General features: G+C 42.0%; 1 protein-coding gene across 1 annotated transcript in view; it reads right to left on the minus strand.

Moving 5' to 3' along the window:
• Nucleotides 1-9,572: 9,572 nt before the first annotated feature.
• LOC102971100 (uricase) overlaps nucleotides 9,573-27,363 on the minus strand; it is a 36,554-nt gene continuing 18,763 nt past the window's right edge. The window contains exons 5-8 of the mRNA XM_007079184.3: nucleotides 15,924-16,110; nucleotides 14,098-14,221; nucleotides 11,859-11,942; nucleotides 9,573-9,729 (exon numbers count right to left, since the gene is read on the minus strand). Of these exons, the coding sequence (XP_007079246.2) occupies nucleotides 9,655-9,729; nucleotides 11,859-11,942; nucleotides 14,098-14,221; nucleotides 15,924-16,110 (470 nt within the window). The 3' untranslated portion in view covers nucleotides 9,573-9,654. The remainder of the gene's footprint in view (nucleotides 9,730-11,858; nucleotides 11,943-14,097; nucleotides 14,222-15,923; nucleotides 16,111-27,363) is intronic.

Genomic DNA, 27,363 nt, shown 5'->3' on the forward strand with positions numbered 1-27,363 from the left:
CTGGCGAGGATGTGGAGAAACGGGAACCCTCTTGCACTGTTGGTGGGAATGCAAAATGGTGCAGCCGCTCTGGAAAACAGTGTGGAGGTTCCTCAAAAAATTAAAAATAGATCTACCCTATGACCCAGAAACAGCACTGCTAGGAATTTACCCAAGGGATACAGGAGTGCTGATGCATAGGGGCACTTGTACCCCAATGTTTATAGCAGCACTTTCAACAGTAGCCAAATTATGGAAAGAGCCTAAAGGTCCATCAACTGATGAATGATAAAGAAATTGTGGTTTATGTACACAATGGAGTACTACATGGCAATGAGAAAGAATGAAATTTGGCCTTTTGTAGGGACGTGGATGGAACTGGAGAGTGTTACGCTAAGTGAAATAAGTCATACAGAGAAAGACAGATACCATATGTTTTCACTCTTATGTGGATCCTGAGGAACTTAACAGAAGACCATGGGGGAGGGGAAGGAAAAAAAAAAAGAGGTTAGAGAGGGAGGAAGCCAAAACATAAGAGACTCTTAAAAACTGAGAACAAACTGAGGGTTGATGGGGGGTGGGAGGGAGGGAAGGGTGGATGATGGGTATTGAGGAGGGTACCTGTTGGGATGAGCACTGGGTGTTGTATGGAAACCAATTTGACAATAAATTTCATATTTAAATAAATAAATAAATAAAATTATACCAATGGGGGGAAAAACTGTCTCCCCACTCTCACCCCCACATTGCCAGGTAATGTAAACAAGACAGAAGGTTGTGTCTTCTCTTCATTTAAATGTACAGCCAGGGGGACCAGAGATGATACAGCCCTCTATGATGTCAGACATTCTTCCTACCTCTTTGTTCCATCATGCATGCTGTTTATTCCCAGAATCCTTTCATGGCCCAAGATGGCTGCTTCAGCTCCCCCCATCACCATTTGACTTCCAACCAGCAGGAAGAAGAAAAGGGAAAGGAAGACACCTTCTCCCTTTAAGGAACTTCCAAGAAATTGTACATATTACTTCCTCTTCCATCTTGCTGTCCAAAATTCAGTCACAGTGTCATACTAAGCTGGAAGAGAGGCTTGAGATACTCTTAGAGCCCATGGGCCCAACTAAAACTCAAAAGTGCCATTATCCTACCAATATGGGAAAAGGGATATTAAAGGACAATGTCCTATCGCCACTGTCAGCTGGCAGTTGAATATTTTGAGCAAATGAAAGTATGTCTTTAGTTGTATTTTTCTCTAGATTTGAACTTGGGATTACACTCCATGCAGTCTTTGGATGCTTTTATCACAGTCGCCTTGTTCACTAACCCCAACCTAACTCAACTAAGCTTTCGACCTGGACTGCTCTATAAATGCTTGTCATGAAGAAAAAAAAAAAAAAAAAGGAAAGGAAAATATCTTAATTGAAAAGCAAACTGAAAAGAATCAATTCATTTCTTAGCCCTCTGTTGACAGCTTTCAGGCAAAATTAGGAAATTAGTCTGCCTCTCTTACACCCAGAATAAAGGCCTACAACGGGCTGGCCTAAGTGCCTTGGCAATAACTGAGGGTGCTTTCTCCCCACCCCCCAATTCACGGAAAGGAAGTGTTATCAAAACAAGGCCATAGGGAGAGGCTGGAAGTACTTGAAATTCAGCAGGTAGGCAGCCTTTGTCTCCAAACAGCTGTAAAACCAGAAACGGCTGATTCCTTTCCGATCACACCAGATTTCTGTTAATGTGATCCAGGTCTGCAGCTAGGAGCAAACACACACACACACACACACACACACACGTGGGGAAGCACTTCATGAGCGTAAATGGGAATGAGAGTGCCTTGATGCCAATATGTTTTATGTGAGAATTGTTTGATGTTGAATTTGATTATTCTCAACCAGAGGGGCAGACAGGATATCAGAATCATGAAGGATTTAAAAAAAAAAAATAATTGCCACTCCACCTCTCCTCCCCACCCCGCATTTGAGCCTCGGGTTCAGACTCTACAAAGGACGTATAATGAATTGATTTAAAGGCAAGGTCACAAACTGGTCTCTTTTCAGTGGAATCTAAGCTGACATGTTGTCCTTTGGCTAGTGCAGTATGTTTGTGTTCTTACAACTATATCTGCAGTCTTCTAGGTGAGCCTGAAAACTCCAATTTATTACAATCTTTTTAATTCCCTAATACCTTACAGCCAGCAACTGCACACTTTTACATTGTCATTACAAGGTATATGAAATTTAGACCCCTGATGTAAAGCAAAGAACACACAGAGAGCCTCCTCAGAGTAAATTAATTCAGGAACTAGAGCTTATAAGTAGATTTGGTTGAAAAGAAAACAAGGTGGCACACACTGAGCTGGAATGTGCAGCAGCTTTGAGCGTCATTTTTGATACTTAATGGACATGGTGAATATTGAATAATCTTCATATTCAGAGACCAGTTGGTGGCAGTCTCCTCGTTCTATCCTCAGTAAGTACCCTATGAGAACATGGATTTTGTCTCTCTAAGCTTAGCATACACGGTCAGGGGCACATGCTGTCCTTGTGTTGCATTAGAGAAATAGATCTTTGAAGGAATTTAATTTGGAAAAGTCTAATGACCCTCAGTTGCCCAACCACTCCTATATTTGGAAGCCAAATGCAAAGAGTACTTACTGGTGGTGATCCATCTGCCTTTGACGGTCATTGCAAATGGGATCTGCAGGGGTCAGGCCTGGGCACAGAGCCATTAAGTGTTTTTTGTAATGATTTGGAAGATGAAGTTAAATGTTCAAAGAGCCGACTGCCGTAGGACAGATATGCTTCTTATGAGAAAACGTGTTAATTCTGCTTCTAAACCAGGAACAAGCCACAGGAAGGAAAGAGAGAGCAATGGGTACAGTAATGAGCAGCTCGTTAGCTTCATGCTGTAGCTCCATAGGCAATTAAGTGGTTTGGGTACCATTGCTGGCCAGTGGTGGCCGTTCTACATAGAGAGAAAGAGAGTAAAACGATCACATCTCATTCTTTGGTGACTGCGGCCGTGTTATATCTTTTCGAACCTCAAGAAAAGAGTTGCATCTTGCCTAGCCCTGGGGCAGAATAATGGAGGACCCTGTGAATAAAAGCAAGAGAAGTCTTTGGCTACCCACAAGAACATAGCTAGGTTGATGTCTCTTTACCGCAGTTGTGCAGGGTTTTCCTGTCTACCATTATCTTCAGGGAGAAATCCGGAAAGCTGGAGATGCCCGGCAATCTCCAAATGGAAAATGTGCCAGACTTCCACAGAAGAGGTGCCTGGGCAGAGCCACTACCTTTATCATAGCAGAGGTGGGAAAGAGGTCAGTGAATTAAGGTGTAAATAATACTGAATGCCCTTGGTAGCTGTGGAGCAGGCCATGGCCTGGGGAAGCCAGACCTATAAACAACAAAATAAGGGAACGTATGCCACAAGATAGAATGTGCTATCATCTAAGCATCTGAGATCACAGAGCTTAGAGGCCTTAAGTTTCCAGAAGAGTCAGGTAAAGCAGCAAGGACAGACCTTCTACAAGATTCTCCAGCTCTGTCATCTGTGGGGCAGAGACATCTACGGCAACGTTGCAAGTGAGACGTCTTCTTTCTAAATTAAAGACAGCAGACTCATTTGGTAAATTGTGCTTCATTTCCTTTTTCAGTGGGTCACACTCTTACTTTTCTGTGCCAGGAAATACACAACTTGAAAATAAGACTATAAAACTCACGATTACAAACATTTTGCAGGACGCTCAGGAAAACTCTTCAAGCAACCAGCAGTTCCTGTTTTTCAGACTTTGTGTTTGGCACTACATGTTAACTACACTGGAATTAAAATATAAATAAGTAAATAAATAAATAAATAAAGAGGCAAACAAACAAATAAATTCGTGTTTGGGTCTGTGTTCCTCTCTTGTGCCGCAACCCAATGACAGGTTGATCTACACCATGCCGCAGTGGGTAGGAGGACTGAGGCTGCTCCTATAGACCTGAGCTTGAGGCCAGCCCCACCATTTACTTGAAAGGGGAACTTGGGCAGTTATACGGCTCCCCTCAGCCTCAGGTACTTCACCTGTTCTCTACTGCAGCTACAGACACAGAGCAAAGCAACACTAGGTCAGCGCTGTCCAATAAATATATAATGTGAGCCACATGTGTAACTTAAAATTTTCTAGCGGTCACATTTTTTTATGAAATTTTCTAGTGGTCACACAAGGGAGCAGGAAAATCATCCAACATATCCAAAATATTACCATTTCCATGCACAATACCAAAATTATTGACATACTTTACAATCTTTTAAAAATACATTTATGGGGCGCCTCGGTGGCTCAGTTGGTTAAGCATCTGACTCTTGGTTTCGGCTCAGGTCCTGATCTCAAGGTTCATAAGTCGGAGCCCCGCGTCCGGCTCCACGCTGACAGTGTGGAACCTGCTTGGGATTCCCTCTCTCTCTCTCTCTCTGTCTCTCTCTCTCTCTCTGCTGTTCCCTCACTCTCTCTCTCTCTCTCTCTCTCTCTCAAAATAAATAAATAAACTTAAAAAAAAAAAAAGGAATGCCCTTTCAAGTGGATGCATAACTTAAAAAAAATAAAAATAAAGAACAAAATAATAAAACACATCTTCAAAAGCCACTGCACATTTCATACTTACAGCACGTCGCCATTGGGACAGAACAGCTCAAGTATACCATTTAGGGCTGGTTTCGGTTGAAAATCTAAATAACAATGACTTAGACAAATAAGATTTCCCTACTGTATATGTGAGGTCTGAAAGTAAGCAGAGCAGGGTCGGGACAGCCACCCCGCAGTCATTGGGTCTCAGTCTTCTCCTAGCGTGTTCCTCCACCATCTTCAATACATAGCTGCCTATGTGGTCCAAGATGGCTGCTTAAGCATCGTTTATCACAACTGTATTCCAGCCAAGAAGGAAAGAAGGGTACCTGTTTTGAGAAGTTGCATCCAGCGCTAATACTCATATCTCTGTAACAAGAACTTCAATCATTTGGCCATACTTAGCTATAGGAGAGATTGGGAACTGTAGTGTTTATTTCAGATAGCCAAGTATTCAGCTACACAAAGACAGGAGGATGGATGCTGTGGGGAAAGTAGCAACCCTTCCATAATACCAGTCTCATAAGACTGATGGAGAATTGAATAAGAGTACATAGTACAGATATTAGTATAACAGGAAAAGTACATTAAAGTATGATTTTATTACTATGCTCTCACTCCATATCAAGCCCAGAAGAGTCACAGAATTAACAAACATATGCTCAGTCCAAATACTGTTCATTTGATACATTCTAATGCTGCTAAAAGATAAAACAATTACTTTCTTAGGTCCTTGGATTTGGGGTGGTTTTAGATACTTTATCTTCATAAGGGCACATAAAAGGAAAAAAAAAACTTGCATTATTTAAGCTCCATGAAAAATTGTTATGCTGAGTTAAGGGAAATGTGCTGAGCAAAATGCATATAAGTTTTTATTGGTCCCCAAAGACCTAAGTTAGTTGAGGCATTTGGTGAATTCTAAACACATCTCATCCCTAATTCAAAATGAACATTCAGTGACATTCAAAATGGTTTTGTGAGACTAATGAAAGGGAGCCCTCTGATACGTCTGTGATTTTAATGAAGATGTATGTGGGTCAAAAACAAACATCAACAAAATTTTAAAGATAAAATTTTAAAAATCTAAGTAGATCTGCATTCATTAATTTGAGCCAATTAGGTTGACATCAGTCTGTTTAATTATCTATTCAGGAAGATTTCCTAATTAATTTTTAATGCTAAGGTGACTTCTCCTAGCTACCCCAATGTCTGTAGGTTATTCATCAACCTTCTGTATGGTGTGCACGCAGAATGCGGAGTAAGTTAACATTAGCCTAATTTACACAGAGTTAAAAAGGAAAACTTTGAAGCTATGGATCCACATTGGAGGAGGAAAGGGACCCTGGACTATGGGTTAGCAGACCTGGGTTCTGATCTGTTGCTGACTTTTCTGTAAAACCCTGTACCAGTCTCTTAACTTCTGTTGGTTCAATTGCCTCCTATGTAAAATAAACAAATCCAACTAGAAGTTTATTTCAGCATTCAATTTCTATGATTTTCTAAGAATCAAATAATTTGAGTTACATGTGTCACCGCTCCCTCCACCATTCAAGTAAAACTCACAACACTGTCATGTCCTACAATGTCTTTTCCCCTATGTATCTGGGGTCCTTCTCTTTTATCCTAAACACACTGTTTTCCCTTTCTCATACAAGGGAATCAGTGTACCTTCCTTCCAAGTTTATTTGAATATATTCCTTATGTGTAAATTTCCAGTGGAATCTTTTACACTTTAAGGATTGAGCGTAAATGACCTCCTTGGCAGATATTGAGGTCCCTGTAGAGGCATGAATGAGCACTTTGCTGGGAAGAAGGTCCATAGCCATTCTTTCTCAATGGGATATCCATAGAATCTAAAAACCTTAAGAATTCCTGAAAAAGAGCCCAGGCAAATGGAAGAACAAAAGGCAGCTGCACTCTAACAGAAATGGGAACAAAGACTATGAAAAATTCAAAGAGAATAAGTTTCCATTATTTGGAAGCAGGAAGAACCCAGTGAGTTAGAAGGCTTGAAATCCATGACTTTAGAAAGAAGCTTTGGTTTCCTCCAAAATGCAGCTAAGGAAGCAGAAGTTAAACAAAGGTTTTGCAAAGGAGACTCCAAAAGGCAAAGTCCATCCAGTCCCTAGTCTGGAGGGAAAAAAAAAAAATCAATGCTCTTTCTGAACAGAGGCCTAGGAGGTTAGAAAGAAGTTAAGATTTCTGTAGTTAAATCTTTGCACGTGGTTGAAAAAGCTAAATTCTGTTTCAATAACAAACAAGTAAAAACACTGTTTCCAAAGAGTGATTTCTATTGTATTGAGAACAAAGGGAGAAAAAGCAGGTTACTAAAGGGGAAGAAAGGTGTGAACTTAAGTCTGACTAAAAAGGAAAAGGAATGGAATGCATTTTCTGAGGCTGTTTCAATGAAAGTTCTGAGATGAAATTTAGAGGATTTCGACTAAGTCTTAGAATTTTGGCTGCTGAAACCACAAGCCCCAGATGACAGCTGCTCTGTTGGGTGCCAGGCAAACTGCCTCCAGGCAGCAAATGGGCTGGAGTCACCTGCTTTATTCCCCCAGGAAAGTACTTGAGATGGGCCAGGGTAAGGATGGGGGGAAGAGAAGAGAAAGCACTGTAGAGCAAGTGGGTTCCCAGAAAAACTGGAACAGAGAGCCTGTAGCCTTCTATAACAAAATTACAAAATGTTTTGATACAAATTACCTGGCCGGTGTTTGTAGTTCAGGCTGGCCTGCTCCTCTGCCAGCACGGACAAAACCGGGTGAAACCCAAAGCCTGTTTTTCAGCATAATTTACAATTTTAAGCACAAGAAAACATTCTTCACAAAATAGGATTCTGGCCCTTGAAAATTTCAGACTCCAGGCTCTCCTGCCTGGGAAATAACACCTGGGATACAACATCCAATAGCTCATTTGCAATCAACTACAATAAATGTTTTAAGACTCAGGAGAAGCACAATGCATGTATGTTCAAAACGGGCCACAACGTCTAAGGATTCTGCTCTAACATCAATTTCTTCTCTGAAGCAAATACAGTGTTTCTAAAACTTTCCTGACCAAGATAATAGCTAGTAAGAAGGGCCTACGTTTTTTGTTCTTGTTGTTTGTTTGTTTGTTTGTTTGTTTTTAGAAAAAATCATGTTGAATTCTAAATTCCTCTTTAAACAGGATTATCAAATCAGCAGAGGAATAAAATGTACTAAGCAATTTGGCCACCCAAGTGACATGATATAGAAGCCCATTTTGTAACATGAGTATTCAGTGTGGCACAAAACTTTCCTTATCATATTATTTCATCCTGCTTATCTCGTGTTCTTTCCCGGCAGGCACTAGCTTGTGTGGGGTTTCCAGCATTTTCTAGGGCTTGCTCTTCTCCGGCCTCCCATCTCTCACCTCACTCATAAAGTCCAAAGAAGATTTTCTACTTGGGTCTAATAACACACGAAAAGAAGGCAAGATATTTCATTTAACAAACACATATAGAAATTTCTTTTTTTAAAAAAAAAATATTTATTTATTTTGAGAGAGAGAGAGAGTGCACAGGAGGGGCAAAGAGAAAGGGAGAGCATCCCAAGCAGGCTCCATGCTCTCAGCACAGAGCCATCTCACAAACCGTGAGATCATGACCTGAGCTGACTTTCAACCAACTGAACCACCCAGGTGCCCCGTACAGAATTTTCTGTGTGTCAGCCATAAACATTATCACAGCACTTTACAAACATTAACCCATTTGATGCTTGAAATACCTCTGAGTTAGATTCTATTTCACCTCTATTTTACAGATGAGGATACTTATCATATAGCTAGAAAGAAGTAGATCCAGGATTTAAGTGAGTTTGTGAAATTAAACACTATACCATGCTAGCTTATGTAGTATTACAAAGGGGAATGAAGCAGAATTATCAAATAATACTAAGTACTTATATGTAAGCATTTATAAAAAATGGAGATTTAAAAAAGTTAATAAATGTAGATTTTTTAAATGGAAGAAGGTTCCATGTTCATGTGGACAGGTTTTCATCATGGGTTTCTAAAATTACAGTTTAATTATAGTTTATGAAGCTCTATGGTATATGATATATACCATATATGTATATTATATATAGTATATATATATATAACATATATATAAATAGTGTTACTCAACTGATATAAAGATAATCACCAGTCAAGTCTGTATATATCTTTAAATCATCAATTATATTTATTCCTCTGATTATAAAAGTAATAAATGTTCAGATATGGAAGATTCAGAAAAGCACATGGCAAAAAATAAAAATCACTCCTAATCCCACAATCTAGAAATCATCATCACTGACATTTGTATAGAGTGTCCTCTTCTTTCTATATGTAGATTCATTGATTGGTATATTGACTCAGCACTTATTAGATGGGTTCTTTGTGCCAAAGTGAGACCTTATTCAAAGAAAAATAAGTTATACTTTTTTTCAGTGTGTACTATATATTCTCTAAGAGTTGTAAAAGTCCTAAAACCAATACATTAAGATTATAAAAGTATTTTTAGAGTATAAATAAATTCCCAGTGATACATATGCTAGAACATTCTTAGAAATCCAAATATTCAGTCTAATTGAAGTCACAATGGTGAAAGTTTTCAAAAGATGATTTTGTCGTTATATTTTCTGCAGTGCCCAAAAGCAGCTTTTGCCATCAGTAGGATGAAAACAATGCTTACTTTTGAACTTGTGCACAAAGTAATTGATATGACACATCCATTAATTCATGATTATTTTCTTAGTGAATTGGTTCTAAAGCTTCTCAAAGATAGGAAGGCACAAGACAACTAAAAAGAAATCTTGATTTATGACTGTTCTAATACCGTGTAGCATTTGTAAAGTAAACTGCATCCATAAAGCATGTTATAATTACTAATCACAAAACACCTTGCTGAGCTAGGAGCGGAAGAATTCTTTCATACAGGAGGAAAATTAACACTATAAATCAACATACTAGTTTGAAAATTTGCATGGTTACATGCTATGATTTCCAGCATCACAAGAGGCTGAAGGAAATCCTCAATTGAGAGTAGGCTCCTGGCGATGGTAGCTACTTTGTCACAGCTTCGAAGCCAGCTTCCTCTTGACGGTTCCAGTAATTCTGCCGTAGGGATTGTCTAATGGTAGCAAGACCTGTAGAAAAGCCACATGGCAACTTCAGAAGCATTAAAATAGACCTCCCCTGTTTTCTATGAATCAATATTAAAAAAAAAAAAAAAACTCACTAAATAGGAAAACGTATATGCACTAAAGTCACGTTATTTTAAGCAGGGTAATGCTTTATTTTTCTGGCAATAGTGGAGGAATGAGTTGATTGTCCAGAAAATTTAAGAGTGTTTGAAAGGTTTTAATCACTGGGATATAAATGTTTCTCAAATGCATTATCTATCTCTGCTTTTTAAACAGAATGTGGTGAACATAATTTGGCCTTTGCTTGAGAATTCACTTTGAACACCTATCAATGTCCAATGCGATCATACCACGCCTTCAGGAACATCTGAGGTCCTCAGGGCTGTTAGCCCAATACTAAGTGGTTTCAGACAGCTGTAAATTTAGAGATGTTCTGTCTTCCCACCCTGTCGTTTGTCACTTCTCTGCTGTTGTCAGTGCGTCCTGACTCCCTGCTTCTCATGCATTGCCCTCACTCTGTACACGCCTGCTGGCTGAGGGCCTGAGAGCAGCTCCCACCCCCCAACCCCAAAGCACAGACACAGAGTCAGGACAACTTGTGTAGCTTCTCAGGTGCCTTCACGCGGACCCGTGGCCCCAAGGATCTGGGCCTTCCCGTCTCGGGGCCCCCACGCAGGCTTCAGGTGGGAGCTGAGGAAGCTGCAAGTCCGACTTCTTGGATATAGGGACACACCTGGCAAGCCCTGTGACACGTCTTTGCGCTGGGATCAGTGCAGGTCACAGGTGTTTGGGGGCCCTGAGGAGACCTCGTTTCTTTGCTGGTTCCTCAGCTGAGCACTGCTCCAGTCATGAGCTTGACCCTCTTCTGTTTGGGGCCCATTTGTTTTACCTTTGGTCGACATGGCCAAGATTACTTTCAGGTCCCTCTCTTGCCCTTTAGAAGGTAATTATTTTAAAGGGCTTTAATTCTAATTAATGGTATTCTGGTAATCGACATCCTTTCCTTCCAGTGACATAAACGATGCTGCCTCCCTGTTCAGTTGAATGAACAGGACCTGGGATCAATGTTGCTCTCCTCTGTGACTCACAGTTCTCTAGAAGCTATCCCAGGCGCCTAAGCCTTTGTTTCCCAGTGCTGGTCCCCAGCCTCCACCTACGGCTGTGGTAGCACAGCCCGATGGAGCCCATTAACATAATTTGCAGGACAGAAACAGAAATAGAGAAATCCTACCATTCTGAAAATGGCTCAAGAGGGGAAGGACAGTTCCAATCTCCCAGGACACACTACTTCAGGCTGTCTAGTCAGACACACTTGGTTTAACCTTCTGCCATGGCTTAAAACAAGTCAGGGTGTTTTTGCAAAACAAGGTTTCCTTTCAAAAAGTGCATTTCCTCGTCTTTCTTTCTTTCTCTCCTTCTTTCCTTCCCTCCCTCTTTCTTTCTTTCTTTCTTTCTTTCTTTCTTTCTTTCTTTCTTTTTATTTATTTTTGAAAGAGAGAGCATGCAAGTGAGGTAGGGGCAGAGAATGAATCCCAGGCAAGCTCCATGCCATCAGTGCAGAGCCTCACAAACCATGAGATCATGACCTGAGCCAAAATCAAGGGTCAGATGTTTAACGACTGAGCCACGGAGGCACCCCCTCATCTTGCTTTCTATAATTACAGTTGGAAACAGTCTTCCTTTCTTTCTGTTTACATTTTCTGTTTATATGCTACTTAAATTGACTACTTAGTCAAAAGTTAAAGATGATGAAAGAAGGGAAATAGAATCTTTTTTTTCTCTTTATTACCTCATGATGGAAGAATAACAAAGCTGTGACCCTGTGTGGCACTTTTCGAAGTACATCTCCGAGCTGTCTCCTCTGGCACACTCTGTTCTTTCTTTGTCTTTTAATCTCTCTAGCTTCCAACCCTCCTCCATAATCATTCATCTACCTCTAAGGCATTCCAGCCCCAGGTTTTGAAAGGCCAGAATCTAAGAGGACTCTAATCAGTGGCAACTATAAATATTCCAAAAGCAACAGCTGTTAAGAGTTTTGGTTGGTGATATTATCATCCCAATTTTATAAAGACAGGTAAGGGTGCAGGGGTAGGAGGGTAGACGTTCTTTACATATTTTTAAAGTTCTCTTACCTCTTCTTTGTTGATCAATCCCATTTTGGACATGTCAATATTAAAGTAGTGAATGTTTGGCAGGCTGATTTCCATATCTTCTATCTGGAATCCAAAGTAATATGGATCACATTGGGCAACTGTGAATCTATCTCTCTGTCACTCCTCCCCAGTAACCCAACTGCCCGTGAGTCCATTACTCAAGTTCCACCTCCGTCTCTGAGACACTTTCTGATGTTCCTCTACTGCGTGACACAGTTGTCTCCTGCTAGTACCATTATTAGATGGTGGACGCATTCTTTCCCCCTCCAAGTACAAAATCGGTTTCCAGAAAAGTAAGCGTTCCTTGGGTCAGAAAACAGTGAGAACTTCAGTATATTAACTGGCCTCCTGGTGGTGGCCAGTCAACCTCCTAAATTCTTCCTCAGTCTGTTTCCTCCTCTCTAGCCTATCCTGAACATTTACAGACCCTGGGGTAAGAGTACAGTTGAAGGCCCACATGCCAGATGTTTAAAGTTATGAATCAGGCAAGCAACATTTTGGCTTTTTTTCAGGGAGGGAGCAGAGGGAGAGGGAGAGGATCCCAAGCAGGCTCTGCACTGTTCGTGCAGAGCTCTATGTGGGGCTCAAACTCATGAACCATGAGATCATGACCTAAGCCGCAACCAGGAGTCTGGCCTTTAACCAACTGAGGCACCCAAACGCCCCCAAGCAAGAAATTTTTAAGTGAAATATGTTCTATCCTTCTTACTTGACAAATATACCTTCATAACAGCCTGGAAAGCCAGAACCTAACTGAAATTTCTCTGACTGCTTGCAATGCAGGATGTTGTAGTGTGGGAAGAGCCAGACCCCAGCCCCTGGCCCATCCCTTCCTCTCTCTTGGCCTCATGTGGACATGCTAGCTTGAGTGTTTGTAAGCAGTTTCCACCCCTTTGCCCACTCGCAGGCCCAAGGGTATACACACTGATAGCATGATCTGCCTCCGGAGGGTGGATCTGGGGAAGAGGTTTGCACAGGTTCTAAAAGTGGTCTCAGGGTTCTTTGGGCAGTTAATTCTGGGGTGCAGGTATCCAGAGAAACTGTAAAGGGATGTGTGCCCCTGTGAAGGATGTGTTGCCTTGGCCCCACTGACTCTTCATCCAGTGGAGAAAGGATAGCCAGAAAACATCCTGGAAAGTTCCACGTCATAGCAGGATCCCTCTTGCCCACGTCTAAGACTGGTACTCTTTTTCTCCACCCATCATGGCTTTACTTACTTCAGACCCTCTTTGCCAGATTTCTGCCTCCCAATAGCCTCCCTGCAGGTCTCCTCATCTGTGGTCTGCTGTCCTTTTAATTTACCACCCTTCTTTTAAAGTGATCTTTCTAGAGTGCAAATTCAGTAGTGCTACACCTTGGTTAAACCCCTCCGTGGCTCCTAAGAGCTTTGAAAATAAAATACAGACTATAAACAAGCTCACAAAGATCCTCCTGGTCTGATTTCTGCCTCATCCTTAGGCACATGGAAAGATGTTCATTCCTGGCACTTCACATATACCAAAACCTCAACAGCAAATGATTATTCCATGCTGCTCCTGTCTTATACCTACCATGCTCCCTCACCCTTGAGTGTGAACTCAGATAACCAACCCCTACTTGACCCTTAAGACTCAACTCAAACACCTCTCCCTCCATAAAGCCTGGCTGGCCCAATCTTCCATACCTGAGTTAGGTGCCTTTCTCTGTATTTCTATAATGCTTTATGCTTTACTGGATCGTTAGTTTACTTATTGTCTTCTTTTACCAAATGATGAACCCTTTAAGGGTAGGCACACTGTCTAATTTATCTTTGTATTCTTCATGTTCTGACAGAGATATAATAACTACTCAATAACATCAGATGGATGGATGGATGGAATCTGTCTGCATCTATCCTTCATTCTCTGGCTACCCTGAAACATAGACTCTTGGCCAAATTATCCCTCCTTCAAGGCATTTGAGTGTCCTGATATGAGGCTTAAATTGTGGCAGGTTGTAAGGACCCAAAGAATTTTCGACAAACTAAAGAACTACAGCAGTGGCCCATGTTTTCAGGTTGGACAGATTTTTCCATTTTTTGCTCTCTTCTCACTTGCTATAACAAGCTTTTGAACAACAACAGATGTCATTTTTCATGTGTCTTCCACTGTCTTATTTTAACTCTCAACTCTTCTGTCAGAGCTGACAGGAGACACAACAAGTTCTCTCAGTCTTCAGAATGGCAAGTGACAAAACATACCTCAGGAACCCGGCTCAAAGAGTGCACCTGGATGTCATAGAGGGTCTTCTGGACAGAGGGCGAGTACTCGCCTTTGTCATAGGGTCCAGCAAATTTCTCCAGGACAATATCCCGAACAGTATCCCTAAAACACAGAAAAAACAACTAAGGACTCATAGGGTGGCCTTTTAGGAGTGCATTATAAAGCTAAGAAGCAGTGACCTTCTCTCCCTGCAGTAAACAATTTTATTGCTGGTTTTAGAAGAGATTAATATCGGGGCGCCTGGGTGGCTCAGTCAGTTAAGCGGCCGACTTCGGCTCGGGTCATGATCTCGCCATCTGTGAGTTCGAGCCCTGCGTCGGGCTCTGTGCTGACAGCTCAGAACCTGGAGCCTGTTTCAGATTCTGTGTCTCCCTCTCTCTCTGACCCTCCCCCGTTCATGCTCTGTTTCTCTCTGTCTCAAAAATAAATAAACGTTAAAAAAAATTAAAAAAAAAGAAGAGATTAATATCTGGTAATGCCCCCTAAAAAACACCTCACTTCCCCTTTTTTTACCCACACATGTGCGCGCGTGCACACACACACACACACACACACACCCTATTCAACAAAGGTATTGAGTGTCACTAGGCTATCTTCATCATCTGGAACTAGGGCCCACTGGGCATTCCAGGGTAAATCTCCATCACATTTGATGAACTTATGAAGAGGACCTCCAAGTACTCCAACCCTCTTACTGCTCAGACTGGCCAGTTCCTTGAATTATTATGTTTTTAGGGGTTTTGTTCTGTGCCAGGCTCTGTGCTATGGGTTTTATGTGATTGCTTCATTGAATTCTCTCAATATCCTGAGGCAGGTGCTATTATTATCCCCAGTTTAGATGTGAGGAATCTTGAAAGTTATATGATCCACACTAAGTTCCTTTCCTGAGTGGGTGGCCCAGCTAAGACCCTGACTCTGCCATGTTCAATTTTGTGCTCTAACAGAAATACATCAGCCTGCTGCCAATGGGGAATACTCGGGAGAAAGAAGATTGAGGTGAAGTTCTCTGTAAGTATTTTCAGACACATCACATAATAAAAGGAGTAGAGCAAAACTAAACCACTGGGAAGAAGCTACCAGGGGGCAGATACTAGCTCATCAGAAAGTGGCAGTTTCTAGCAATGAGAACTTCAGCAGAGGAATGAGATGCCTGGTCAAAAAGCAAACTCAGAGTCCAGAGGCCTCATTCCTGCTTGCCAAGGATATTATAACGATAGGCGTACCTTTACGTTGTTAACACATTTATCATTTATAAACTGCTTCTGTAAACATCACCTCATTTCGAGTTTAGCCTAGAGTGACCAACTGTCCCAGTTTGCCTACCGATCAAGGGGTTTTCCAGGGCGTGGGACTTGTCAGTGTTAAAATCAGAAAAGTCCTTGAAAAATTGGGATGAGTTGGTCACCTTCATTTAGCCCTCTCTGTATCTACCGTGAGGTAGTAAAGCCGAGTATCATTATCCTCACCTGATATGGTGGTTCTTAAAGTGTGGTTCCTGGTCCAGCAGCAGCAGCAGCAGCTGGGAGTTTATTAGAGGTGCAAGTTCTCAGGCCCCACCCCAGGCCTACAGAATCAGAACCTCTGGAGTTATGTCCAGTAATCTGCCTTCTACTAAGCCCCCCAGGTAATTCTGACACACAGTAATGTTTGAGAACTACTGATACAATCGATGAAAACCCAAAAGGTCAGGGAATTTGGGTGGTCCGTTCAAGGTCATTTTAGCTAATAGCAGCTAAGATTTCCACGTAGGTTTAGTAACGGGAAGAGAGCATAGCCAGCGCCAGGCCTTAGCACACACTCCTACCAGGTAGTATCAAAGTCCACGTCTCTGCACTGATGATAGCGCCACTTGCAGTACACTTGGGTGGCAAAACACCTGTCCTTCACCTCGGGGAGGGTGGTGAACTGATCCTTGATGAACCCTTCAAATCCAGACTGGGTCGTTTTCAAGACCTTGAGGTCTTTGATTCCAGAATGAATGACTGGAGGTCCTGTTTCAAGTAAAAAGGTAAGAGGCTCTGAGGTCATGGATAAAATAGTGTCTTCTTATTGGACAGCTAGCTCTGAGGATCCTGGTCACTAAACCATGGTGCACTGTTGAACAAAGAGCTACCTCACTACCCATGTTGTCTGTCTCCCTGTCTCCTCTGAAGTTATGAGGGTGGTGTACCTATCTCTCTATCTGGATTCCACGACTCCCTGCCTTTCTCCTGCCCTGGCAGAACTTAAAGTCAAAGACTAAACCTCTGTCTTGTGTTGAAACCCACAGAAATGAATACCTTCCTCTCAGCTCCAGGTACAAATGACGTCTAGGCCAAATACTTTCTCCTTGTTGGGCTCCACTTCGCTCAATATATAATCATGATGAAATGAGTGAGTAAGCTCCCCCAGAGCAGTTCTTCTGTTTGCTACTCTGACTCCCTTTATAGGATGGGAGAGGGTTAGTCCTCGTGTTGATCATCTACACTGGCTGATGGCTCCAACTATCATCAGGTCCTCAGTTTTCTTGTGTTTATCAGCTCACTGAAACCAGAAAACTTCATGAATGAGTAGCATTGTGGACCTGGCCCAGCCTAAATAGAGACGGGGACAATGAGGCAGTGACCCACCCATAGGGCATAGATATGCCTAGGTGAATACCCATAAAGGCTTTTGGTTTTTGGCTGAAGGAGAAGGGAAGTTGGTTCATAGAGACCTGGGGGAAAGAGGGCAGAGTTGGCAAAAATAGAGGGGATGATATGGTTCTCCTGCAGTCCTTGACATCACCTCATGTGGCAAATGCGGAAGGTGGAGGGGTGATAGGCATAATCTGAAGAAGATATTTACTTGTCTGCCAGGCAGCTCTCGCTCAGGGCCCAGGTGACAGATGGGGGAGAGAGTGAGGGAAAGATTCTCTCTTTTTCTATGTGAAACACACTCTGGCAGTTTGGTGAAGCCTGGCTAGAACAGGGCACCAGGTGTCATATTGGGAAGACCCAGGGTAGAATGTTCTGTAGAGAGCATCATTCTTCACAAAGAGCAGGGATAACTAGCACAGCCAGTGCTGAGCAGAGCCAGTGAAGCGGTATTGTACCCAGTGGGTGCAAACGTCTCCCTGAACACGTGTGAAACAGACCTCCCGACTGTCAGGAAGTGGGAGAATTTGGCGAGGGAGACCCAGCAGTTTGGTGGTGAGAGAACTATAAGGCCAGGAAAATTCAAGAATTAACATCACCATTCCCTTATTTGTATGTGCAGGCTGATGAGGCTGGAGGTTCAAGGAGTGCTTGGGTGCAAACCACCAGTAGCATAGTGCCATGACAGGATGACTAAAGTCATCTCTTTCCAGTTTTGAAGTTAGTCCTGATTAAGATCTATCCTTCTTGGCCTGTTTAGTATATAACTCAAGGGCCAGAGGCATCAGGCATCTATGTTGTACATGGTCTTAGTTGAAGAACAAGAATATAACTCATGATCCTCAATTAAAATCCAGGGAAGCTCTTAATAATCCAATAGTTTACATCATCTATGTGGCTTCAACTGCTGTGGCTACCTCAGGAGCTGTGGAGTTTCGTAAGTAGGTAAACAATGACCATATTTTGATATTTTCCCAGCCACAAGTGTACATCTACCAAAGACAGCAATGGCCAGTGGTTTGTAGTAGATCTGCTGATTAACTAAGGTGTTCTGGTCAGAGTGCTCCAGGATAATGTGTCAACTAAAATGGTATTTCACATTTTGAAGTCCTCTTTGGAAACTATATCTGAAGAAGGACCAAGAGAGACACCAGCAACGACTAATGCTTTAAGTTGCCTTGGTTTATTGGATTCTGGATGTGTGAAGACATGATTCTGCAAAATCAGCATTCCTAAATGCTGTATAGAGCTGACCCAAGTGAGGCTAAGCTTAAAATACAAGAGAATTGCAGAAGCAATCAATAAGTGTCTATTGAATGAATGAGTGAATGCATGCAACAAGATTGATTCACATCAGAGAATAAGTATTTCACAGCTTAGTCTCTTTTTCTTTTAGACAGTTCTCCTCCACTAATCTTTAGCATTTCCCTTCTTGATCACCCCCACCCAAATATAATACACAGCATGGCAGGGGAAGGGGAGGACATCAACATTAGCTGAAGACATCCTGATGATCAGCATGCATTTAGTTGCTGCCTTTTTCAATTATTATCTTACTTAATCCTCAAATTCTATTAACTATTTTTTTAATGTTTGTTTATTTATTTTGAGGGGGGGGGGAGGGGCAGAGAGAGAGGGAAACAGAGAATCCCAAGCAGCCTCTGCAGGGCTCAAACTCATGAACTGCGAGATCATGACCTGAGCCCAAATCAACAGCCGGCTGCTTAACCAACTGGGCAACCCAGGCACCCCTCTATTAAATAGTCTTATATAGGAGACTTTCAACCATTTGCCCATAGTCACATGGCTAGAAACTGGCAGGAGTGGAATTTGAACTCAGCACTTCATTATTTCCTCCTTTTTGGATCCTTCCCCATCCCCATGATGTTTTCTCCTTCCTTTAACTCTCTCTTCCCATTTCTTTACAGTTTCTTTCCAGGAGACAAGAAGGTTGCCATCTTCCCTTCCATAGTATTTTTTGAGAGCCTCAGACAGAGCCCCCAGCCTGAAAAATACCATCTCCACTAACCTGAAATGGAAACCGAAGCATCATTTTTAGAAATGGCCCCCAGGTGTCTTAAAAACTTTTTATTCCTTAAACATTTCCTATTAAAATACGAAGACCCCATAAAGGAGTGACTTCTGAAGCCTTTATAAACTAATATAATCTATTTCCAACAGTAATCCCTTCTAGAAAAAAAAATCCTATAGAAATGAAATAAGGAGTTTGCAATATGGAATGGGGTTAGAACAAGCAGGGTTCGTGGAGGGGGAATAAAGAGAAAGTGAATGAGAACCAGAGGCAAATTTTACCTATTTCATTGTTTCCTACATAGCACTATATTGTCATCAGCATCCACATAAGCCAATAAGACTTTGGCTCCTCCAATGGTCTTAATCATAAAAGGATTTCTGGATGCATTGATGCACAGTGGTTGAGACCACAGCCTTGCAACTCAAGATTTCCTGAATTCGAATCTCAGTGTTCTCAGGGCCTCTCCTCCCCTATTTTATGAGCACTATTCCCCTCAGAACATTACTTAACCCTCTTTACCTTGAGTTTCTCATCTTGCAAACAGAGATGATCACCAATTTGATAGATGTCGGAGATAACGTCCATGAAGGACTTAGTAGAATGGCTGCCCCACTGAAAATCCTTTATAAAAGTTATGACCATGAGGCTGTGATAATTGACTTTTTCATATTGACTTTACCCATGAATATTTCTCATGTTTCACAAAGGCTCATTGGGTTCTGCAAACCACTTCTGACCTGCCGTCTCTATCCACCTCCAGCTCTGGGATGAGATTTATTGACCTCTGGGGAGTGTCAGTTCTGCTAGGCAACTTTTTAAATGCCTATTTTCTTGCTAGCATCTGAAAATGAAGAAAGAAGTTGCATTTTTATTTTTATTTTTTAACGTTTATTTATTTTTGAGACAGAGAGAGAGCATGAATGCGGGAGGGTCAGAGAGAGAGAGGGAGACACAGAATCCGAAACAGGCTCTAGGCTCTGAGCTGTCAGCACAGAGCCCGACGCAGGGCTTGAACTCACAAACCGCGAGATCATGACCTGAGCCGAAGTCGGCCGCTTAACCGACTGAACCACCCAGGCGCCCCAGAAGTTGCATTTTTAAATGTGTGTTGGCCTCAGTTTCACATAGAATAAAATGTTTTATGCTCCCAACGACAATTAACTATGGCCACAGTTTGGGCAGAACACAAACCATCTACTCTGGTACGCTCATTGTTCTATGAAGAACAACGACAAAAACCCTATTCTCTTTTAATATGATTTGCCCCCCCTTGGCACACATTAGACACTCTGGATGAAATCGAAGAGCTTATTTTATATTCCCTGTTGGCGGTGCCCCAGCTTTCTGAACACTGGTACGAACCTGAGCCTTTCAGAATCATGGACCCATCGACTAAAAAGTACAGTGGCTCACGCACTCTGAAAACAACTTCAGCTTAGACTGGCAGAATTATTTCAACCAAAAGGACTGTCCTTTTCTAGGTTATTTGTCACGAAACCACTTAATCAGCTTTTTTTTTTTTTTTTTTTTGCCTTTATGCCATGGTTATAGGGTAATGCAAAAGGAAGATTTTCACATTTTACTTTGCTAGAACATAATCTTTGCTAGCTTTTAGTGTCCTCCTACACACTTAACAGATTGTGGTTTATCTCTCAGAGAAGCATACATCCTACCCTTTAGCTCTCTAAGGGAAAGAAACTCACTGTGAATTAATAGAAAATAAGCCCAATTCCTTACCTACGCATCAGGTGTCACAAAGCACAAAGCTTTATTGAGCCAAGGGGAAAAAAAATCCTGTCATGAACAGGATAATTGCTTCCATGTTTAACACCTCCAAAAAGGACACAAATAGCTAAAAGGAGGATATTTTAAAACCATATTAAATCATTCTAGTAGAAAACCTCAAACTTGTAAAGTGCTAGAAAAAGTGAAAACTAAATATCATTTGCCTTTGGGAGTCCCTTTCACTCATGCGGGGAGAGTGAAAGGTCCCTCCACGCCATTCTGGAAGGGGAAAGATGGCATCAGCCATGTGGGAGGAAGTTAACTGGGCTTTTGTACAGCAAGGTTGTGGTTGAGGTGAGTTTAAAGGACTTGTGTTTACCAAAAACTCTTCTTTTGGAGAAACTGAAGAGTGCTTCAGTTTGACACCACAAAGGGCACACACAGGACATCGAAAAGGTCCTGGGTCTCCCCCTTCCTCCATCTCGCTTTTTCCACCTGCCCAGCTTGACGCCTCTGAAATTACTGTCCTCCAGGACCTCAATTTCATCACTTTTTTTCCCCTTAAAACCACCTCCTATGCCCCCCTGGTCTCCATGTCAATAGATCTTTTTTTTTTTTTTACTACCAGAAGACAATATCTCTTAGTTGAGATGTGTTTTCCATCTACCATCTACTTGGCTCTGTTTTCGCTGAATTTTTTCTTTTTTTTTAAATTTTTTTTTAAATATTTATTTTTGAGAGACACAGTGACAGAGTGAGAGCAGGGGAGGGGCAGAGAGAGAGGGAGACACAGAATCTAAAGCAGGCTCCAGGCTCTGGGCTATCAGCACAGAGACCGACATGGGGCTTGAACTCACAAACTGTGAGATCATGACCTGAGCTGAAGCCGGACGCTTAACCGACTGAGCCACCCAGGTGCCCCAGATGAATTTCTATACTCAGTGGCAGATTAGGAGGAATTTGATTCTTAAAGAATTGTGGGTTATAATTCAAATAATGCAGAGGTTTGGGGGGACCATTTAGTCCAAATTAGTGACTCAACCATCCCAGTGATTTCAAGACTCAGCTATGCTTGTAGTTTAGGGAGACACACGGAAGAAAGAGCTTGGAAGATCCAGTCTCCTTAGAACACCCAAACTAACAACTTGCATCACATGGACAGCCTAGCTCTTCTCTCAGAGTTTGGCAAGTCACAAACATAACTACAGTCCTCATCCCTTTGCGTGAAAAAATTCGTCTCTCCCTTCCAGATTCTCCCATGGAACTAACAGACTTTGAAACAGACAAAAGTACACTTAATGATGTAGCTTTCAAATATCCACTAAGAAAAGAGTATAATGGGAATTTTACAGCAATTCTCAGGGTCTAAAATGGTGCTCGAGATTCAGTAGGCTTTCTATAAATGTTTGTTCAATTGATAAGAAAGAATCCAGTCTGTCAGTTACATATCCTGCTGGGAAAAGTCCCTATTGGGAGCCGCATGGCTAAATGTGTGATTAAGTACATGTGTTAACAGGGCAGAATTCTCACCAACTAACTAGCCCCTCATCAAAAGCATTGCTTACAGGTTTGTAACAGTCTTTGACATGTGAATTGGGGCGCGCGCGCGCATGTGTGTGTGTGTGTGTGTGTAATGATTGCTTTCTTCAGTTAAGCCTATGCAAGGGCACTTCTTATGGCAATGCCTGTACATTGACTTACCTCACAATATCTGCAGTTTTAGCTTTTGGATAAAAAGCAAATGAAGAATTAAATTTTGCTCTCCTAAGATCATAGATCTTTACTCTCCAAACAGGGACAGAGTGCAAATGTCATCTTTATATACACAACACTAGAATATACACACACTCATATACATGTACACACATATACTGCATACGCTTAAGGCAATAGATGCTTCTTCTGCTCCCTGATCCCTGCCATCCCCACATGATATCAGAGAGACTCTGGACTCTAGATGTGTCAAGCTGGAGCTTCTGGGAACACAGCCACAACAACTGCAGTATGCTGAGGCTTTGTGGCTCTCTGCAGAAAGAAAAAGCTTTGGTCTTACTATGGTGACTAGTTTTTCCATTCTGTAGCAAACAGGTGACTAGAATTCAGGCTGATGATAGCTCCTGGTAATTCCTGGAAAGAACAAGGGTATGAAGAGTGGCTTGTATTCTTATGATCAGCAGAGCCCTATACTCTGCCACTCCACAGGGCCCTGCTAAAATATTCTTGTGGAAGGCACCAGTGATCCATTTACCAAACTGCACACTTACTGTTCCACTTTCTTTTAATCCACACTTCTGAACCTTCCCATAACAAAGACTGCTTGTCATTTACTAAATCTATTTCTTCTTCCTCTTACGTACCTGGCTAGACTACATTTCCCAGCTTCCATTGCAGCTGGGTGGGGCTGAGAGATTAGGTTCCTTCCTGGAGAAGTGTGGCGCTCTATTCTCAGGCCTGGTGTTATGCTGGAGGGGGTTTGTCTCCTCCCTTTGCTCCTCCAAGCTCTTTTCCTCTCCTGGTTGTCTGGTAAGGGGATCTATTCTCAAGGTGACCCAAAAAAAGTAAGGATAAAAATGTTAGGTTGCATCAACCTGGGTTCCTGAGTAACTTCTTGGAGCAGAACATTACCTCAACATGAGTGCACGCAAACACACACACACACACACACACACACACACACTGAACTGGACTTTTACAAAAAGCAATGAACTTCTTGTATGGAGCCACTGCATAGGATCCTGTGTGTTATGCATCCTGTTATCACAATAACTATCCCCGATTTCTTAATTTATTTTTTCTTTTGCCTCCACAACACCAGTCTCTCCAATCTTCCTTCTATCTCTCTGACCTTTCTTCTACTTTTTTAAACTGCCCAACCCATAAACTGAGGAATTTCCCTTGGGACCTGTCACTTTCCTCTTCTCGCTTCACATGTTTTTCTGGAATGGCTCTTTCTTGCCCACAGCCTTACCTACCATCAGTCTGTTGATGGTCTGCAAATCTATTTCTATCTCTTATTCCCCCAAATCACCAGCTTCCCCCTGAACACTTTCTAATCATACGTGTTCTCCTTAGCCAACTCTCCCAAGCCCTCGACTTTAGGGCAACTTTCTTCTCTCCAAGCTCCACCCCTATCCAATCACTCAGACTCATTCAGTACCCTTCAGAAATGCCTCACATAATGCCCTCCTCCACCTCTGCAGTCATTCTCTCCATCTCTACTTCTCACTGCCTTAGATCTGACTCCATCATTTCTCCATCTCTGCAACAAGTTTCTGAATGTCTCTCTACTGCCTGTTTCTGCAGCCAGATTACCATAACCTTCATCAGAATTACTGAATAGTACACACACACACACACACACACACACACACACATCTACCTTTCCTGGGTCTCTATTGCCATCGTAAATAATAACAATCGTATCTATCATTTAAGGAATGCTTCCTATGTGCCAGGTCCTGTGCTAAAATGCTCCATATTAATATTTATCTCCTTTAATTCTCTGGGAAATTAAGGTGGACACTGTTATCCTCATCTTACAAATGAAAACCACTGAAGAAGCACAAGTAACTCACAGTCACAAAGTTATTAAGTAATGGAGCTCAAATTCAAATACGGTATAGTCTGATCCAATACGTATGGTTTACTGCCACGTAAAACTACTTCCAAATTACACTCATCTTGTTAGTATGGTACGTGAGGCCCTTCAAAATCCAGCCCAAACCAACCTCTTCACATACATCTTGGCTCCTTACATTCTAAGAACTAGACCTTTGAACTTGCTACTGTTCCTCAAATGCTTTGCCCTTTCAACACTAAAATCACTCGTCCAGGATGGTGGTTGGCATAAGGCAGATATCCAAATTATGTTAGTTTCCCTCTTCCACTTTTTCATGGCTCCTACCTAGATAACATTCTGTTTCTTCCACCTGTAATTTTCTTTCCTCTTCTGTGCCCAGCATATTCTGAATCATTTTTCAAAAGTCAATTGAAATATTTCCTCCTCCCCTGTCAAGCTTTCCAGACTCTTCCTAGGAAGACAGTTTTTTGCACCTCTTTGCTTCCCTAGCATAACTTTGATGCCCTCGTTGCAGTTTTTAGCCCTTATATTGCAATAAATCTTTTTATAAGTCTATCCCCTACTATTCATCTACTGCAAACTCACTAGGGCCAGGGAAAGTCTTACTCAACTCTGAATTTACAGCCCTAGGCTACATAAAAAGCCCTCAAAATCCAATTGTTGAATGAATAGTATTTCAACATGTTCTTATTCTTTAATTAGCTCTCCCAAAATAGAATTCTAGACCTTATCTAGAACTATTATTTTACAGACTTGAAAGTTGAAAGAGGAATATGCTATGCTAAATGTTGTGAAATCACTTAAAAATGGTTTAGAGCTAGGCTAATCAATATGGTAGCCACTAGCCACGTGTGGCTCTTAAGCACTTGGAATATGGTAAATGTGAATTGAGATGTCCTGTAAATATAAAATACGCACAGGGTTTCAAACATTTAACTTTTTAAAAAAGAATGTGAAATATTACATTAGTAATTTATTTTTATTACATACTTAAGGTGTATTGTAACTATATCAGATTAAATAGAATATATTATTAAAAGTAATTTATTTTTTGCATTCCTGAAGTGACTACTAGAAAATTTTTAAATTACACACGTGGCTTGCATTACATTTCTGATGGACTATGCCAGCTTAGAGTTTATAATTTTACAAACATGATGTGATTTGAGAAGGAAAACACTGACCTGGGGAGTTAGGGAAACTTTCTTTCTCTTTCTCCCCCAAAGTCACATTCAAAAGGAAGGAAGGAAGGAAGGAAAGAAGGAAAGAAAGAAAGAAAGAAAGAAAGAAAGAAAGAAAGAAAGAAAGATGGAAGGGAGGAAGGGAGGGAGGGAGGGAGGGAGGAAGGAAGGAAGGAAGGAAGGAAGGAAAAGTACGTTTTATTTTAACTAACAAACAGCTCCATCAGCAAGTTAATATATATGACTACACATTTGGGGGATTAAGAAATCATTATCTTTTCAACTTAATATAACAACTAGTTATTCAGTCTCCTTTATATGGCAAAAATTACATAACTGTTAATCAAACACCAAGACGTCCCTGGCTGTGCCTAGAATTTAATACAGATAGCAAAAAAATATTAAATAACAGCTAATACACTAGAACTGTCTGAGGAAGGGCTTTATCCAATAGAATTCAGAATGAGAAAAGACTTCTATTTTATTAAGTTTATAATGTTTCTGATGTTTAAGAGATGCTATCTCAAATTCTTATTGAAGAGAGCTAGAGAAGAAAGAGGAGATACAGAAAAGAAAAGGAATGTAAGAGAAGAGGAAAAGAGAGGAGAAGAAAGAGAAGAATGATTGAAAAGGAAAAAAGTTCAGAGTCCACACTCTCTATTTATAATGATCATGAAAGTGCATTTTTTTATTAGGATGGAGACCTTTCTACCACATTTGGCTCCACAGTTCCTAGAGGTCCTCTGGCCAGTTATTGCCCCGCTCTGACAATCCTAACCAAACAATGGAAGACAAGCTTTGGGAATTTTGATATTTGGTAAGTTCAATCCTCAGTACTAATAAGGTCCGTATTGTAATTATGTTCCGTGGTTAAGTTTTAAATTTCTTAGTGAACACAAAGAATTGCAGAATTGTCATTGCTATTTAAATGAGGTTCGTTCTATAGTAATTATAATAATATCAGTGGTCTTACTATTATGAAAATAAAATGTCAGGGAAACGTGATTGTTATTTACTATTTCCTATAAAGGTAATGATAATTAGTAGCATGGTATAGTCCAAAAAGTACTGGTCAGAACATTCAGAGATTTGGGGTTTTGTCAGCCCAGGCCTTTTTTTTTCCCCTCACCTCAGAATCAGGTAATAAAAATGATCTACCTCACTCAACCCCTAGATTTCTCGCAAAATGTATTATTTCATTTTTATGTTTTTACGATAAAGGAGGAGATTGTTTTTAAATATACTCCAGAGTCGAGGAGAGGGGAAGATGGCGGCGTAGGAGAACGCTGGGCTCACCGCGCGTCCTGCTGATCACTTAGATTCCACCTACACCTGCCTAAAGAACCCAGAAAACCACCAGAGGATTAGCAGAACGGAGTCTCCAGAGCCAAGCGCAGACAAGAGGCCCACGGAAGAGGGTAGGAAGGGCGGCGAGGCGGTGCGCGCTCCACGGACTGGCGGGGGGGGGGGGGCGGGCGGCTCGCCGGCCAAGCAGAGCCCCCGTGTCTGGCTGGCAAAGCGGAGGGGCCTGACAGACTGTGTTCCGACAGCAAGCGCGACTTAGAGTCTGGGAGGTCATAAGTTAACAGCTCTGCTCAGAAAGTGGGAAGGCTGGAGGACAAAGGGAGGGAGAGCTGCTGAGCCCCCGGACGGCAGAGCTCAGCTTGGCGGGGAACAAAGGCGCCACCGCCATCTCCCCCGCCCATCCCCCAGCCAAAATCCCAAAGGGAACCAGTTCCTGCCAGGGAACTTGCTCGCTCCGCGCAAACACCCAACTCTGTGCTTCTGCGAGCCAAACCTCCGGCAGCGGATCTGACTCCCTCCCGCTGCCACAGGACCCCTCCTGAAGTGGATCACCTAAGGAGAAGCGAGCTAAGCCTGCCCCTCCTGCCCCCGTGCACCTTGCCTACCCACCCCAGCTAATACGCCAGATCCCCAGCACCACAAGCCTGGCAATGTGCAAGTAGCCCAGACGGGCCACGCCACACCACAGTGAATCCCGCCCCTAGGAGAGGGGAAGAGAAGGCACACACCAGTCTGACTGTGGCCCCAGCGGTGGGCTGGGGGCAGACATCAGGTCTGACTGCGGCCCCGCCCACCAACTCCAG

The sequence above is a fragment of the Panthera tigris genome, chromosome C1 (genome assembly GCF_018350195.1).
Source record: "Panthera tigris isolate Pti1 chromosome C1, P.tigris_Pti1_mat1.1, whole genome shotgun sequence".
NCBI classification, from domain to species: Eukaryota; Metazoa; Chordata; class Mammalia; order Carnivora; family Felidae; genus Panthera; species Panthera tigris.